The sequence below is a fragment of the Peromyscus maniculatus genome, chromosome X (assembly GCF_049852395.1).
Source record: "Peromyscus maniculatus bairdii isolate BWxNUB_F1_BW_parent chromosome X, HU_Pman_BW_mat_3.1, whole genome shotgun sequence".
Lineage (NCBI taxonomy): Eukaryota > Metazoa > Chordata > Mammalia > Rodentia > Cricetidae > Peromyscus > Peromyscus maniculatus.
The window spans coordinates 137,811,374-137,829,678 of NC_134875.1; the positions used below are offsets into that span (position 1 = coordinate 137,811,374).

Here is an 18,305-nt window from a genome sequence, read left to right on the forward strand (position 1 = left end):
ACCATTTTGACCAAGAAAATAGTTAAGTTGTGGCATAAACAAATTGTCAGTTAAGTGTAGCTCACTGGCAACCTAAGTCTTTTAGAATTTCACCTGCCCATGCCTTTCCTGCCACAGTCACACTACAGTGATGATTACATGGCCATCTGTAGGGAAAAGGTCAGTTTGGCAAGTCATTTTAGTAATATATTATATTTAGAATTTTCATGGAATACTTACTTCAAACTCAAAATTTAGTAGAGAATAGTCATATATCTCTAACACAGCAACAAGACAAAATTTATTTGGACATTAATGGATTTATGCAATTTGAATGTAATACAGTAAAGACTGGGTATCAACAAAAGAAAGCAATGATTGGCTTCTGCAGGACCATCTCAAGGGCATTACTTGCTTTGGTGAGTTTACCATGATCCACACACACCATGGCCTTCAGTCCTAGAAGTCTACAACCCGATCTTGCCCACGTCCTAAATTCATCCAAATTCTGGAGGTGAAATCACAGTCATTACATCATAATACTGAAAGATATAAAAAGAGAAGGATATTCATTTACAATGAGAAATGCAATTATACAGATCAAATACACGTGTTCAGAAGGCAATACTTCAAATTCCCTTCTAAGCAGATTATGGGAGAAACAGATCATAGGATACTAATAATCTGCTAGTGGTTGGTACCTAATGCATCTGAATGCAAAGAGGGCTTTCATGTCAACTAGATCAGCTGTTCCTGCTCCCCTTAGTGTAATTTTCTCCCAGAATTCAGCGGCTCTTGCTTTTCTGTGGATCATCCTCCATCCCCTGGGCCCTTGTTGCTTCATTGCCCATGACTAACTCTTACATTCTTTAGATATCTAGTCAAACTTAACTTAAATAACATAGATAAAAGCCCTCTTGTCACCAGACCTTTGCCATTCCTCAGTCTTCCCTCTGCCTCTAGATGCAAACATCAGCATCAATTACTTCTTTAGCATTGTCTATGCCTTCGTATATATGTATACACAGATGGTGGTTACAATAAAATATTTTAGATTTGCAGTTTGGGATATGAATTAGATCTTCCATTTATATGGTTTTTTCTTTCTTTTTGTATCTCACTATCTCTGTACAGTCAGGGCTAGTCTCGGGCTAGTCTCAAACTCATAATTTCCCTCCTGCCTGTTTCCCAAGTTCAGGGATTATGGGTGTGTAGCACCATGCCCCACTCCTTGAATGAGATTTCTTTATAAAAATTGACTCACCTCATTATTTCAGTTGTCTCATAATACTATATTATATGATAATATTATCTATTAAATTATTCCTCTGCTGAACGGCATTGAGTGTGATTGCAACTTCTACTATGAAAAACAATTAAATTGATTTATTCATATGTAGGATCACTTTCATAAACTCCAGAAATGAAACAGGTCAAAATACATACCTGTAAAAATGTTGATGCTGCTAAAATACTCCAAATGCTTATGTCTTCATTGTATGACTCACATATTATGTATTTAGCACTATCATTTATAAAAGTGAGGATTATGGAGAATTGATCTTTTTGTGTGTTTATAGGGTGTGTGTGTGTGTGTGTGTGTGTGTGTGTGTGTGTGCATTCACGTGTGAGTGTACATGTTTCATGACATGCATGTGGATAATCTCGGGCGTTGGTTCTCACCTTCCACCTTGTCTGACCCAGGGTCTCTTTGCTGTTCTCAGGAGCGGATGCCAGGCTAGCTGGCCCGCAAGCTTCCAAGGAGTCTCCTGTTTGACCTCCCATCTTGCTGTAGGAGTGCTGGGATTACAGATGTGTGGTTCCACACCCAGTTTTAGCTGGTTTATGGGGATTTGAACTCAGGGCTTCACACTCATGCAGCAAGCGCATTACCCACTGAGCCATCTCCCAAGAATTTTGACTACTACAAATTGAAAGAACTAACAGTGAATTTGTAAAATTGGGGATTTCCCTCCTGTCTCTGTTTCCCAAGAACTGGGATTATGGGTGTATACCACCAGGCCCACCAAGCACACTTAATGAGCATTCTTTATGAAATTGACATACCTCAATATTTTATTGGTCTCACAAGATTGCTCTATATGACAATGTTAATTTCTTTAATCATTCCTTTGTTGAATGGTATTGATATAGTTAGTACAAACTAGAAGTTTCACAATAGTTGATTTATGACAGAACGGAGGTGGCTCATCTTTGTATCTTTAGTTTTCATTTCAACTGATTCAACTGTTGTTTGACTTCCAGTAAAGAATGCACAAAGTCATTCATTGTGGTTGGCCATATACATTTTGTCTTCCATGACCTGCCCATTCTTTGACTACTTTTTAAAATCATGTTTTTGTACTAAAAGGCAGGACTGTTTGATCTGTTATTAGAGGTAATTGATGAATTATCCATTATACACATTTATATGCGTGCACTAATGTAACTACAGCGTACATCAACCGTCTCCATGTTTGTCTATAATTTCTTTCTTTATATATAAGCTTGAAAGTTTGATAAAAATTATTTCAAGATAGGTGTAGTAGTAAGGGATAAAATATAAAATGTATAAAGACAAGAATAGAAGCTGGGTGTAGTGGTGCATACATGCCTGTAATCTCATCATTTGGGAAGTAGAGACAAGATAATTAGTAGTTCAAAGCCAGCCTGCGCTAAATGAGACCCTGTGTCTAAAAAAACAAGAGAAAGAAAAAGTTTAGTAATTTTTTCCAATAAGCCCCATTTCCAGCCTCTGTAGGTTGGCAGATGTAGTCCAGAGTACATGCTCCACTTTTTTAATAATCATCATAAACAGATATATTGACCAATATGTAGGTTTTCCATTTGCTACTCATTTTAGATGAGTTTATATAATATACATTATTATGCAATGTTTTCATTATTTAGCATTTCATATTTAATATACGTTATAGATTTAATATGCTCTTCTGAAAATGTGTGTAATAGTATGTCACAAGATTCTACAACTTAATCAATAGTTCTCCAAATGAAGGGCATTGAGTGTTCCAATTGTTTTCTTTTTTTGTTTGTTTTTTGAGACAGGGTTTCTCTGTACAGCCCTGGCTGTCCTGGAACTCACTCTGTAGACCAGGCTGGCCTCAAACTCAAGAGATCCGCCTGCCTCTGCCTCCTGACTGCTGGGATTAAAGGCATGCCCACCACTGCCAGGCTCCAATTGTTTTCATAAATATCCAAATATATTCTCAGCCTGTTGGATTATGAGGCAAACCAAATTTCAAGATTCCCCAAGTATCTGCCAGGAAATGGATCCCAAACTATGTTGATACTTAACTCTCTTATATAAAATGACATCATATTTCCATATAAATGGCATGTATGCTTACACTCTCATATATAAATATCATAGACTACTTGCAATGCCTAAAACAATATAAATGCTATGTAAATAGTTGTTATATTGTTTAAGTGGTCATATAAAGAAAAGTCTACCAGCAAAACAGTCATAGATTCACTAGTATGGTATAGGACAACCACAACGACAAAGGAACATTGTTGATCTGGAACTGGAGCTAAATGAATTCACCAACACAGAGCCTTTGATGGAGGGCCAACTGTGCTCTTTTAAAATAGGTATAATAATCCAGTCTCTACATGTTTTAGACAGACCTCAGACAGAACTAGTAGTTCTTATACTTTAGGTTTATGAAACATGAAATAAACGTATTTGATAGTTATGCATCAGCACAATTATGAGGTTATATAAACATTTTAAAAATAATTTACCTTTAGCTCTTTTAAATCTGGTATTTCATTTCCAAAAATGAATTATAAGCAGGGTGTGGTGGTGACACATGACTGGAATCCTAGCACTTGGGAGGTAAATATAATTGGATCAGGAGTCTGAAACCAACCCACTGTATCGAGTTCCAGACAAGCCTAGACTCCAAAGCAAGATGCTATCTAAAAGAAATTATACTTAAAATTCCATAGGAGGTCTTAGTAAAAGTAACACTAATCTGCCAGATTTAAATTTTCTATCCAAATATAACATTTTGCAATATTATACACTGGGTCTTATATTTATTTTTAGGAAGCTTTGTGGTGCTGTGAAGCAAATCCAGGGACTCATACAAGATAGGAATATTTTCTATCAATGAACTATATGCTTAATCTATGATGCAGTGTTTTATGCACTAATATTTTATTATTTGTTTTGTTTTTCAAAATGTCTATACATTTGCAAACCAATAATCCCTAGAAAAGCAATACAGAAAACAAGCAAAGACAAAGTGTTAAGAAACACATTGTGGCTGATATATGAGGGAAAAACTTTCACTCGTACCAAGTAAATGTCAACTTCTACAGGCAATATGGACAAACTAGAAAAAGTAATTCATTCCTCAAATAGAAAAAGTGTCAGTGCACACAAAATATAAGGAATGAAAGAAATAGAAAAGATGCACACTTTGGTATGCTTTGGAAAAGTGGGACAAAAGCCATAAAAAGATGCAGAGAGATCACAGTTAAAGAGAAGGTGTGACTTTGAAAGGGGGAATCCCACTCCTTGCTCGTCTAGATCTCTGCACTTCTTCCCCCTCCTCGTGTCTCTCACAGCTGAAGTGGTGGCCTTGCAGCTAACACAGCTTAGGAAAAGTTCCCCAGTAGTTGATGAATGACAGACATTGGCTCCTGTTGGTGAGTTTGGTTTTGGTCTCGGCGTGTTTAACTGTTGTTTTACCTCCACTAAAGAATCACAGAAAGCTTATTTCTCAACCCAGCCCACAGAAAAGTGCTGGAATGCATTGAGAGGACAACTTTCAAATTCATCAAGAAGCTCTGTGCATTTCCAGAGTGGCCTACGCTTCTAGGGAGGTACAAGTGAAAAGACAGTGTTGGTCATATTGAAGAGAATGCCAGCATTGTGTGGCATAGTATTCTATATGCACTTAGTGTTATAGAGACCCATTAACTCCAAAGGTACTGCCCTATAAATCTTACCTTAGCCTCCACCCAGAAGACTCAGATCAACTGAGACTAACAGAGGTGAATGTTCTTGTTGTGCATAAAGAAAGGGGTAACTGCCATTTGCCACCCAGTGGAAATGGTATCTAAAAGGCTCAGGCAGTGATACTTGCTTTCTGCCAAATACCAGACATCAGGCATGGGAGTGAACAAGGACAGCTAGGTTGAGTAGACTCAGGCCAAGTCAGATCTCTCATCGTGAGTCAGAGGCACCACCCAAAGAGAAGCCAGCACACCAGTGTGGCCCACGGGGACAGTAGGCACTCCAGAAGCCCTGGGGCAACACAGGTAGGAGCCTGGAGGCCAATGAAACTTAAAATGAAATCGTTTGGGGTATGGCCATTGGCCAGTGACGTAGGCACTGGAGCCATTGATACTGGTATCCTTTTTGAAGATCAGCAGTGTACCCAGTTCTGAGAGCTACGGGCATGTTAGACCAGGTAGCTCCTTTCCTCCCAGGAACACGGGAGAGGTTATAGTGGTGAGGCATTTGTACTTGGCACTTCCAGGCCTCTGCCAGTGGGAACCTATCAGCATGCCTGCCTCTTCCTTCTCAGAGTGCTCCTAAGCACCGGAAGCAAGGTGTCTTTCCTTCCTGTGACAAGCGCAGTTAAGGTGCCAGCCAGGAGACATGTGCTGGCACTTACTCTTCACTTGCCACTCATGGGTTTCCACCAGCTTGTGTACTTGATTCGCCCCACTTACCCTTCCCTCTGGATGGCCACAGATCACAGCTAGAACTCTTTCCCTGTCCATCTATTGATGTGGTCCTGGAAAGACCAAGAAAGTATTTGAGCAAGGGGCTGAGAAACTAGGGCCTAGAGGAATCCTGTTCAGGCAGCAGCTTGACTCCCCCCCCCCCCCCCCCCCCCCCGCCCACCTCTGGCTTTCTCAATTTTCCTTGGCTCCTGCTCTTAGAAGAAGAAAATAGTTCAAAGATTTAAAAGACACACTGTGACCCCATAGGAAGACTCAAGTCGTAGTTCAGCTGTCTACAACATGAAGTGCTGGTCACAGTACTGGCTTGATCATAATCTTGCTGCAGCATTGTTTCCTTCTAGGCCTGTGAAGTCAGCTGTAGGTCATACCACCTTGGGCTGAGCCAACCAAACAGCCAGGCATCCACAGGGTGGAAGGCAGGAGTGTCTCTTATATGAGCACCAGGCAGCTCACTCATGTCTAACTCTGCAAAGGGTGGACTGACCTTCACTAGAGCCCAGAGGTCCCTACCTCAAAGACCCAAGATCTCTCTTTAGAACATTTTCTCTGCCCTGTTCTGTTCTCTGACCAATTAAGGGTCCCTAATCGTAGCAGGAAAGGCAGAGATAAGTATGGGCCAGAAAGGGAAAGAACGGGATAAGAGAGGTGAACAGGGGGAAGACTTGGTCAACTCATGCTGAGTGGATGTTTCCTGGATCCAGTCCCAGAGCTTTTTAATGGGTGGTAACTCACAGATGTAGTGAAAAGACAATCGAAACACCCTCCTCCCTGGTAAGGGGCATAATACCAAAAGGCCTCTTGTTGATGCGATGTCCCTCTAATAAGTACAAGGGCGTTGATCCAGCTGTAGGCCTGAAATACCTAAAGACAGGGAAAGATGAATCTGCATTTCACCCTTGTTCTCTCATGAGCATGGTGCAATGGGACAGAGATTGCTATGGCCCCAAGGCCAACTGTGCATTTCAGTGTAATTAGAAAAAAGTTGTATTTGCTTTGACCCTAGGTCTCTAGGCTATCTAGTTCAGGTTCTTGGTCACCCATGAAGTATTGTATATGGGTTCCATCTCATGGAGTGGGCCTTAAGTCAAAGCAGACATTGGTTGGTTAATCCCACAAGCTCTATGACACGAATGTTTGCCCTAGCGTATCTTGAAGCCAGGACAGATTGTAGATCAAGGTTTTGTGGCTGGGATGGTGTTTATGTTTCTCTTTTGGTGGCCTGTGGAGCACCTTCCTGCACCAAAGACACTAGAATATAGGGGTGAAGGTTCTGTGTAGGTACCAGCTAGACCTCTCTGTGTTCAATGAGTTGTGTGGGTGCTGCCTTCAGCAACGGGCCCCACTGTCTGTTTGTGGAGAGCAATTTATTGTCTTTGCAACAGCCTGGATTGTTTAGGGATTTCCATGGGACCTCTTCTACTGCTCTTATGCTATCTTGCTATACTCATAGATCAGTGCCTTACTCAGCCATCATCAGAGAAGCTTCCTCCTGCAGCAGATGGGAACAAATACAGAGACCCACAGCGAGACATTACAGAGAGACAGACAGACAGACATAGAGAAAAGCCTTTGAACACACAGCTCTAAATAGGATGTCTCCATCAAATCCCTCCCTCACAGCTCAGGGAACCCCATGAAAAGAGGATGCAGAAAGACACCAGGAGAACATGGCCCTCTAAATCAACTAAGCAAAGCTCATATGAACTCACTGAAGCAGCATGCACAGGGCATGCATGGGTCTATCCAGGTCCTCTGCATGTACCATACAGCTTTCAGTTTAATGTTTTTGTGGGACTCCTGAGTGTGTGAACTTGTGGGTCTCAGATTCTTGTGCCTTCTCTTGGGCTCTTTTCCTTCTGCTGGTTTCTCTTGTCCAACTCTGATGTGACAGCTTTGTTTTACCTTATTGTATTTTATTTTGTCATGTTTGGTTGTTATCTCTTACACGCCTGTTCTTTTCTAATGAGAGACAGAAAGGGGGTGGATCTGGCTGAGATGGCAGGTGGGGAGGCACTGAGAGGAGTAGAGGGCGGGGAAACTGTAATCAGGAGATACTGTGTGAGTCTATTTTCAATACAAGGGGTGGGGGACAAGCAGAACCAGCACAATTCTGTTGTCCACACCACTGGTCTTTCACAATCCACAGATGGAATTGAGTGACACTGAGATTTCAGTGTGTCTACTCTTTTGATATCTGATGTGTGCAAACAAATACAAACCCTGGGATCAGAAATAACAATAATTACAACGATGCAATAAATAAATAATTGGTTCTTGAAGCAGAGTTCAGGGAATTAGGGTAAAATCTCCTGAGGCCATGACAGATAAGCAAGTCTGTAAGGCAGACCGCAGAGATGTCAGAGTTCCAAAGGTAATATGAAATGAGCCTGAAGTAACAGTAAATTCAAGAGAATCATAGTGGGATAAGAAATTCAATGAAGCCGGGCAGCTGAAGGCCAACCTAGTCTACAAAGCCAGTTCCAGGCAGGATAGCCAATGCCATAAAGAGAATCCCTGTCTTGAACAACCAAAAAAGAAAAAAAAAGAAAGAAAGAAAAAAGAAATCCAACGAAAAGCTGGAGAGATGGTTTAGTGGTTAAGAGCACTGGCTGCTTTTCCAGAGGTTCTGAATTCAATTCCCAACATCCCCATGGTGGCTCACAACTGTTCATAATGAGATCTGGTGCCCTCTCATGGCCTGCAGGCATACATGCACGCAGAACAATGTATACACAACAAATAAATCTTTTTTTTAAAAAAATCCACCGGGTGGTGGCAGCAGCACACCTTTAATCCCAGCACTTGGGAGGCAGAGGCAGGCGGATCTCTGTGAGTTCGAGGCCAGCCTGGTCTACAAAGTGAGTTCCAGGAAAGGCACAAAGCTACACAGAGAAACCCTGTCTCGAAAAACCAAAAAAAAAAAAAAAAAACAAAAAAAACTACACAGAGAAACCCTGTCTCAGGGAAAAAAAAAATTCAACGAAAGGCTTTTGTTCAGTTGGTATAAGACAGAGAGGTTAATGGTAATATATCAGGCTTAAGCGATATGCCATATGTTATCTTACAAGCCATTTAATAATATTTTATTGTAGATATAAGGAAATCATTAAAGATTTTCTTTGAGAGATACCATTCTCGAGGCTGTGTCAAAAATGAAAGGCAACAGTAATAATTTTTCAATATTAAACCATTTGTCACATCTGACAGTTGCTTTCTGAATTTCCTTTAAAATCTGACAGCAAACTCTGCCAGGATCTCTCCTCTACTTCCCCTTTGTTCATCTTTCTCTAGGACTCTTGAAATGTCGGTGGTCCTAGAGTTGTATTCAGTTTTCTATATGCATTTGTGTTTTAGAGTGTCTCATTCGCTCCCTTGACTTGAATTGTCACTCTTGATAGCAGTTTTTAACCTAGCTATCAAAACTTCTCTTGTCATCTCAGATCTTTATCAGCTTGCCAGGAATCTCCACCTAGCTAGCTTACTCAAAAGAGTGAAAACTATCCCATGAATTGCATTCTGTCTCTCAGACAGTGACTTCACATAATACTAAATCCAGAAACTTGAGAATTGCCTTCCTTTATCTAGAACTCTTATCTGTCATGAACGTTTGTCAACTTAGCTTGGCTAGGTTAGAATCCGCAGTTATGGGCAGGCGGTGGTGGTGCACGCCTTAATCCCAGCACTCGGAAGGCAGAGCCAGGTGAATCTCTGTGAGTTCGAGGCCAGCCTGGTCTACAGAGCAAGATCCAGGACAGGCACCAAAACTACACAGAGAAACCCTGTCTGGAAAAACAAAAAACAAAACAAAACAAAAATCCAGTTATTCAAACAATGATCCCCATTTCTTATTACATATTTCCTACTAATTATGTTTCACAGGCTAATCGTTGATTAATATAACATCTGATCAATATTGCATAAATCTTTCTTAATCCATTTCTCTAACTTCGTCCAACTATCAGTGACTATTTTTTACTTGAAGGATTTTCACATTATTAACTATCTTTCAATCCAATATCTTCCTATGCTATCTTCCACATGAAGATTTGTATGATGTATATAAAATATAAATATGAGCATAACACTTTCCTTAAAAGTTTTTTCAGAGCAGGCTCTGACTGTGTGGCCCTTGCTAGCCTGGACTTTGCTATGTAGACCAGTTTCATCTTGAACTCACAGGGATCCATCTGCCTCTACCTTCCAAGTGCTGAGATTAAAGGAGTGTGCCACCACATTTGGCTTTCTTAAAAGTTTTGAATGACTTTATGTTTCTTATTGATTTACCTGGAAACGTTTTAGTAAAGAACACAAAGTCTTCATATTCATGCTCCACATTACTCGACAGGTTAACTCTATATCTCAGGAAGTTACATGACTTGCAGATCTAGCTACTACTATCTGTACCCTCTAAAAATGTAGGCTGTCTTGTGCTCTGTACTTTTGGTCATTCAAGTCTCGCTCCTTGAAATATCCTCTACTTGCCCTTATGACGTTTTGAATGAGAAATGTCGCCTGTGTTTGACACTCGATTCCCAGCTGGTTGATGCTGTTAGGAAATGTTATGGATGTGACAGCACATGCCTGTAATCCCAGCAACTCGGGGAGGCTGGGGCTGGACTGGGGCTTGAGAGTTTGGGTTTCAGGAAATGCCATGGAGCCTTTATGAGGTGGAGCCTTTCTGGAGGAAGCAAGTAACTGGGGGTGACCATTGGGGGCTTATAGCCTTGCCCCACTTCCTGCGAGCTCTCTCTCTGCTTCCTGTGTCTGGATAAAACGTGATCAGCCAGCCTCCTGCTCCAGTTGCCTGCTGACGTGCCTTCCTCACCATTACGGGCTGTCTTTCCAGAACCTTAAAGCAAAACAAACCCTTTCTTCCTCAGGTTGTTGTTGGTCATGGCGTTTTATCACAGCAACAGAAAACTAACAGATTTCCCCGCTGTAATACCCAAGAGTACTTTTCAAGACCCAGCACAGACATCGATCCACACAAAAACCCATCTTGGTACTTCTAATCTAGGTAGTACAGCCTCTTGCATTCTCTTACACAGCTTAATGTGCTAATTCCTACAGAACTTACCAAACTGGTTTATGCCTTTAGTGGGTGACTTAGACATCTTATTTTTGCAGTATGGGCACCTGGTACAATGTCTGTAATACAACAGATGTTCGCTTTAATATACGTTTTTAAAAATATTTCTGCTAGTTGAATGAAAGAATGGATTATCAAACACTGAGTTATGGTTATGGTTAGCGACTATAATGGAATGTGTGAAAAGCTGAATAATAGGTATGTAAAGGAGTTCACATCATAATTCCCAGGACTGACGACTATATCACTTTACAAGGTAAAAGAACTCTGCTGATATAATTTCAAATATAGATTTCAAGACAGAAGAATTTCCTCTGGATTAACTGGGTGGCATACTTTGACTGAATGTATATTTAAACATAGAAATCCTTTTTCTACCTGAGTCAGAGAGAGGATAGATGAGAATAGGAAATGGAGAAGTTTTAAGTGTGAGAGGAATTCAACTTATAGTTGGTTTTGAAGACAATGAAAGAGGATCACAAATGAAGGGCTTTTAAAAGCTGGAATCACCCATCAGCCACCATCCATCAAGAAAATGGGAGTCTCACTCTTACCTTTGTGAGGAATGCAATCCTACCAACAACCTAAGGAGCAGAGAACAAATTCTCTGGAGTCTCTGGGAAAAATGCAGCTGGCCAGCACTTCATTTAACCAGGTGAAAACTATACCAGACTTCTAATCTACAGCAATGTAATATAATAAAGTTGTTATTGTGAGCCCTAAATTCACAGTAAACTAAAGAATGCAAGAAAACACAATATATAGCAAAAACTGGAGGGGAGCAGGGTGTGGTGGCGCACGCCTTTAATCCCAGCACTCAGAAGGCAAGAGGCAGGTGGATCTCTGTGAGTTCCAGGCCACCCAGGGCTACATGGAGAGACCCTATCTCAACAGAAAGATGGCGAGATTGAAGAACTGACAAAGAAACACCATCGCCACAATGGAACCTTGCTGTAATGTATTAATAGCAAACAAAATAGATTTTAAGGAAAGTTTTAAGAAAAGGGTCACAAAAATGATAAAAGATGTATCCTAGACTTTACTAGGGATATAGAAGATTTATACATGATAACACATTTATCAGATATGTATAGACCTCTATATATAAAAGGTGGAATATACAATCCCTTTACCAACACCCAAGAATTAGCAATTGTTATGTTTTCTAAGACATAAGGCAAATTTGAACAAATATGAAACAATGTTTGTACTCTGAAATTAAATGTGAAATAATAAAAGATAAAAAGATCTATAGATCCACACCTCAGTTTGCAAATACGATCTCCCAGTAGCACAGTCAAATAGTGAAATGGTCAATGGGGTAGAAAATATAAGATGAGCCTGAAAGTAAGGAAGAAAAGAAATGTTAAAATAAGTCTAAACATATGTCAGAGAATGGTGAACATGCCCAAGGGTGGAGAAGACAAACTGAATAAAATAATTATGGTAGCAACAGGCTATTTATGAAATAACTCCAAAATTTAGGTGTCTAAATATAATAAATAAGTAAATGGAGAAAAAGCTTTCTCTTCAAGTAGAACATAAACTAGTGAATGCAGTAAAAATGATGGAGCTTGAAATGTATTATTCTGTAGTCACCATAGTAAAAACATTTAGTCAAGAATAATCAACAGATGCAAAAACTACTAGAAGATAGTTTGATGAGAAACAGAAAAGTTGTACAATCTCCAAGTATTCACAGCAAAATTATTGACTGTAAAGAGAAAACAATGGGTTAATCTAACAAAATCCCAGCAACTTAAGCAAGAAGCCAATGTTGATTAGCATCTGCCTCATGAGCAAGCTACAATGATGCCCAGAGAAAAATTTACTATGAATTCTGTGGTCTTCCTGCCAACATACATCATCAAAATATAAAAAGAAGGAAATGATACACACACCTCAATTGAGGAGCCTTCTACAAAATAATTGTCTTATATTTTGAAAAATTGTCAATGTCAGCAAAGACAAAGAAGACTGAAGAATTGAAGAAACTTCCTGATCAAAGACTAGACAGACAAACACACACAAACTATGTCTCATACAATATCCTGGATTGCAACTTCCAACAAGAAAAAGTAAAAAACAGGTAACACATGAAAACGTATTTATTCCAAGTAAACACAGGGAAGTATTAAGAAGGAAAGCAGAAATACAGCTGCAAATTCCTTTTGATGGCAAAATGAAAGTGAATGGTAGGGCAAATGTGGCAAAATACTAGTTGATAAATGTGGATAAGGGGTATGGGAAGTTTTGTTTTTATAATATCCTTATAGTTTAAACATGAACTTAAATATTAATAAGCATCCTAACTATGATCTTTGTATTTATGAAAAAAAAGCTTTCAGTTTTGTTTTGTTTGTTGATAAGATGTCACTATGTAGCCCAGGCTGGCCTGACTCACTATGTAGACTAGACTGGCCTCAAACTCATAGAGATCCACCTGTCTCTGCCTCCTGGGTACTGGAATTAAAGGTATGTGCCACCATACCTGGCAAAAAAAGTTTTATATTAGCAAATTCTATTGAGGTGTATAGCACGTATATAAATTTATTTTTTGCTGTTGTTGCAAGAAGGATTAAAAAATACTTTAAAGTGGGAGAAAATAAATTTTAATTTGTAGCTTAGTTAATGGTTTCAAAATACAATTTTTAAAAGAATGCATAAATAACTGAAAGTTTAAAAAGCAAAACTAAAATGTCATAGGCTGGGGCTGGAGAGATGGCTCAGCGGTTAACAGCACCTGTTGCTCTTCCAGTGGATGGGATACAGTTCCCAGGGTCCATGTGGCAGCTCACAGCCATCTGTAATTCCAGCTCCAGGGGATCTGATACTGTCTTCTGACATCCCAAGGCACCAGGCATACACATGGCAAAGACATATATGCAGGCAAAACACCCATACATATACAATGGCCAAATTAAAAAATCATTCAAGACATTATAAAGCGATAATTGTTTAGTATAATAACAAAATAATATACATAAACCTGTGACATTCTTACAAACTGGTAGAGAATAATAATTTGTAGTTTTCACCTTTTATTTTAGAAAAGAAATATTAATGAGCTAGCATTCAACTCACTAAATTAGAAAATGAATGAATGAAAGGGAACTAGAAGAAAGAGAAATATAGATAAAAATAATTAAAAGAGAAAGCAGAACTGGAGCAAAGGCCCAGTAAGCAAACTGGCTATTCAAGCACACAGACCTAAATCCTATGTCTGGCACCTAAATAAAAGTTGGGCGTGCTGGCCAGGCCTGTAACCCCAGTGCTGGGGAGGTGGGGACACTGGTCACCTGGGCTCATGGACCAGCCAGCCTATCCTCATCAGGTCTCAAAAAACAAAACAAAACACAAAAAGACCAAAAAAGTGAATGATTCCTGAAGACCAATACAGGAAGCTAATCTCTGCCCTACCCTCAATCCCCCAAATGAAGAAGCCTTGTTAAAACCAAAATAAGGAGATTCGTTAAAGTTATTGTAACTTATCACATTCTTGTGATGTCATATGACTAGGCAAAATATGCTTATGCAAGTAGATACAGATAAAATATTTGGTGTAAAAAAAAAAACCTTCATACACATTCACATCCTCTCAGCAAACTACAAATACTAACTAATTTTTGGCTGGGTGGTGGTGGCCCATGCCCTTAATCTCAGCACTCAGGAGGCAGAGGCAGGAAGATCTCTGTGAGTTCAGGGCCACCCTGGTCTACAGAGTGAGTCCGCGGACAGCCAGGGCTGCTACACAGAGAAAACCTGACTTGAAACACCAAAAATTTTTTTTTCGTGGACAAACTAAAATATATATGTTGGTAAAGAAGATAGTGCCAATACAATATAATTAAAAAATAGCCCAAGATAATCCATAAATCACTAGAAAAAATAATTCAGAAAGGATGCATGTTATAAAATTGATACAAAAGTACAAGTCATTTTCCCCTTTACTAGAAAATGGGGTTTAAAAAGACTCATTTCGCAGTAATGACAGAAACTATAATCTGCAGTAAATTTACTAAAGTGCCTTGCAGATTTATGTGGCTATTTTTTGGTGCATATGGTTTCGTATAATATAGAAAATATTTCAATTTTATCATTAATGCTAGCTTTTTGGGTTTTGTCTGGTTGTTTTGAACTTGCCATTATCAATTTCTTTCTACTTCCTTTACATGTGTTTTTAGGAAAGAAAACAAAACAAAAAAGATTACCTTTAGCATCACAACTTCCAGGTGCAGGTCACCAGCAAAAGCAGGGTAGCATTGGAAAGAGTCATGGTCTTCAGTGGGTGAAGTATTTTACAAATGCACCAAGGAAATGACGTCATACTGCAACCTGTCAAAGACTGAAAAACAGTACAGCAAGGTGATGTCATCCCTTCTTCTAGCACACTCAGGCTGACTCATTTGCCTTGGCCTTTCCAGTTCCTTGTGTTCCTCTCAGTTCCCAAGGCAATGGCACCTTCCTTTTAAACAGTTGGGTACACAGTGTAAGGAGGTATGTTCTGCACAGCCCCGTAGAACATCGAGTTTCTAGAACCAAGCATTTTCTTTGTAATCAAATCTCAACATGGACACTTAGTGTCTCACAACTTGTAGTAACTTGGGAACTTATTGGCCTATACAAACATCCTTTGGTGGATTTGTGATTCAATTCAAATATGCCAAAACCCTTTAGAAAAAATATGGCACACAACAAAATTTCACTAAGTATTCACCATTGCAGTTTTCCATGATTGAAATCACTGGGGAGAAATGACGGAGCTCTAGAGGAGCACTTCTGGCCCTGAATGGCTTCCTTTGTTTTCTAGGTGAGCATTTGTCTCCCAGCAGCCAGCATTACCACATTTTGCCTTTGAATCGAGGTAAAAAGCGAGGGGAGAAAGGGCCTATGGAATAACAATCACTTGCTTTGAGGTGAAATGGAGCTCCTTCCTGTTCTATGCTTTAGATACCCAGAAGATCCACGGTTGCCAATGTTATTCATGACTTGCTCAAATGCCAATTTCACTCCTGCTGCGCAACAGCCACTGTGCCTTAGTCATGTGTCTCCACACCTCCCTGCGCAAGGCCTAACCACAGCAAGGCCTCCATAAACGTAGGAGATGAAGAAGGCATTATGAGACTTGAGTCAAACTTGGTGGTTTTTTTTTTTTTCCTTTTACATTCTCTAAGGCTCATTAACAGGCTTTTGATTTCCTGAAAGTATGGGAGTCTTAAAACACAAACAGTGCCTGTTTGGAAATCACCTATGGTATTCATGCTTCGAGAATAAGCTGCGTACTCCCTTAGCAAACAGTCAAGGCCTACGGCCCTGAATCTCCTCTCTTTCACAGATTCAGAATTACAGGCAAGCTGCCTCAGAGCAAGCCTGCCCTCGGGCTTTCATTACTAGGCCTAAAAAACATTCCATCTCATATGGCAGATGTCACTCACCCTTTAAGGCCGACCCAAAGTTCTCCCTTCCTCTTTGATGGCTCTCTGCTACTAACAAGCAGTGCCTTGGTCCATCCATGATTCCTGAACACCTTGAACAAGCACTTGGGTTTGACCATCATTTTGTAAATTTTGTTTTCCCTTATGAAATCCCATTTTACATAGAAAAAAAACCCTAGTTCTCAAAGCTCACCTTATAATTGCCCCTGGGCACAGGCCTTAGGCCTTAGGCACATCTTTGCCCTTGGTCTTGAACTAAGCATTTTCAAATGGAAAAAATCTCCAATATACACAAAAGTAGAGAGAGTAGTATGGTAAGTCCCCATCCAATTTCAGTTTATTAACCAGTGAACATTTTGTTAGTATCTCCCTACACTATGGCCTATCACCAACATCCAAATACTGCAGTTTATTTTAAAAATTACAGTTATCTCATGTAAAACATCTTAATTACTCAATGTAATCAAATACCCATTTCATCCAAGCATACTTTGAAAAAGAGCCATTCAACGCCTATCCGTTCTCTCTCTCTCTCTCTCTCTCTCTCTCTCTCTCTCTCTCTCTCTCTCTCTCTCTCTCTCTCTCTCTCTCTCTCTCTTTCTCTCTCTCTCTCTTTCTGTCTCTCTTTTGAATCTGTGGAAAGAGCAGGAAAGGGGGGAAGAGCTTGGGGAAAGCATAATTAAGTTTCAGAGAGCCTGGATGTCCCAGATGAGAAAGAATGTATCTGACCTGATTTAGGCTGGGAAAAATCTATTTCACTACTTCTCCGGAGGAGGAGGGTGCGACTTCAGTCCAGCAGATGCAGGAGGAGGCGCCGAGGGGAGAGTGGTACCACCTCCACTGGGAGTCCCTTCTGGATAATCCCACCGCGGAGCCAGGACACAGCGCTTTTTTGGAGGCTTGGGTTCCCGTGTATTGCCTGGTGGGAGCGTGGATCTCCCGGAGGCACAAGGTTGGTCCCCCATAGGTATGACCGGACCAGAGCTTCAGTTTTCTCTGGTGGGCCCTGGCAAGGCCGAGAGATCTGAGATGGCGGATCCCCTCCAGGCACAGGGCTGGCTTCCTCCTGGTTTCGCTGTTACCGTATTTCCTGTATCCTGAGACGTATATCCCTTCTCCGCCTCCACAGCGCTCCGTTCCCCATCCCATTTTAACCTTTCTACGAGAATGGAATGCAAAAAAAAAAAAAAAAAAAAAAAAAAAAAAAAAAAAAAGGTGCACATTTAATGAAACGCTTTTCCTTAGCACATCTCCCCCTCAGTTTAATTAACTATATGGAGAGTTTTACACGGTTTAATTTTAAAAATGTCAATTTGCCTGTAACTTGCCAACAGGGCATGTCTTAATGAATGAGTGTGTGGGAGGGTCGCGGGGGTGCTGTAACCAAAGAAATTAAACGTTTTACAATGCAGTTGCATTGGCACATCACAGAGCCATGAAAGCGGGTACAACCATCTAAAAGACTGTATATAAAACGTGTTGACTGATTGACTACAGTGTTAAATTGCAAGCTGCTTTTGAAAATGGATACACAATAAATCATCATGTGCCATACAACCCAGGACCATTGTGTTTCCTTCAAATTTTTACATTTTTGTCATCTTTGAAAACTCACTATATTTTTTCTCATTCCAACATCTGAGATTTCTCTGAAAACAGACAACTGGTGGCATTCCACGTTTAATCGGCAACATTTTATTCCTTTTTAGGGCTATGGAAAACAATGACTCATCTTGCTATTGTGCTGTTATTATATTCTATGTTATATGGTAAGCAGCCAGAAACAGTAAGCAGAAGGTGCGAGAAAACTGAGAAAAGGCTTCTGAGTTGCTTTGATCTGCATCACTAAAGAACCTTAGGATCTGTGCCACTTTGCCTGTTCACAAACTAAACCACACTTTCCACTACTGCCCTCACTGTCGGCTAATGGAGAAATTTCAATCCATGTCACAAGCACCCCCTTTTAACAAACTGTATTGCTTACAAGCTCTGTAGAATTTAATTAATTAAATTATTGGAATGCGTTTTCCAGTTATGATCATTTCTGTGCAAAATGATACCATATTAAGGATAGT

The 18,305-nt window shown here is 40.0% G+C and overlaps 1 protein-coding gene across 7 annotated transcripts; it reads right to left on the bottom strand.

The window, feature by feature from the left end:
• Positions 1–256: 256 nt before the first annotated feature.
• LOC121825666 (negative regulator of P-body association) lies at positions 257–17,355 on the bottom strand. 7 transcript variants are annotated; one of them, XR_013048238.1, is made up of 7 exons: positions 16,960–17,355; positions 15,007–15,140; positions 12,059–12,136; positions 11,350–11,379; positions 10,784–10,854; positions 5,692–5,756; positions 257–521 (listed from the first exon to the last, which is right to left on the bottom strand). XR_013048238.1 is itself a non-coding variant. In XM_042268972.2 (6 exons), the coding sequence occupies exon 1, from the start codon at positions 17,193–17,195 to the stop codon at positions 16,989–16,991; it is 207 nt and encodes a 68-aa protein (XP_042124906.1). In that variant the 5' UTR covers positions 17,196–17,334; the 3' UTR covers positions 257–521; positions 10,784–10,854; positions 11,350–11,379; positions 12,059–12,136; positions 15,007–15,140; positions 16,960–16,988. The 7 variants fall into 7 exon arrangements, 3 of the variants coding, with proteins under 3 accessions (XP_042124906.1, XP_042124902.1, XP_076418702.1); XR_013048236.1 differs by lacking the exon at positions 11,350–11,379 and having other exon boundaries at positions 16,960–17,352; XM_042268972.2 differs by lacking the exon at positions 5,692–5,756 and having other exon boundaries at positions 16,960–17,334.
• Positions 17,356–18,305: the final 950 nt, after the last annotated feature.

Coding starts and splice junctions, on each gene's coding strand:
- LOC121825666 (XM_076562587.1), bottom strand. CDS start 17,195: ATGGGGGACCAACCTTGTGCCTCCGGGAGATCCACGCTCCCACCAGGC.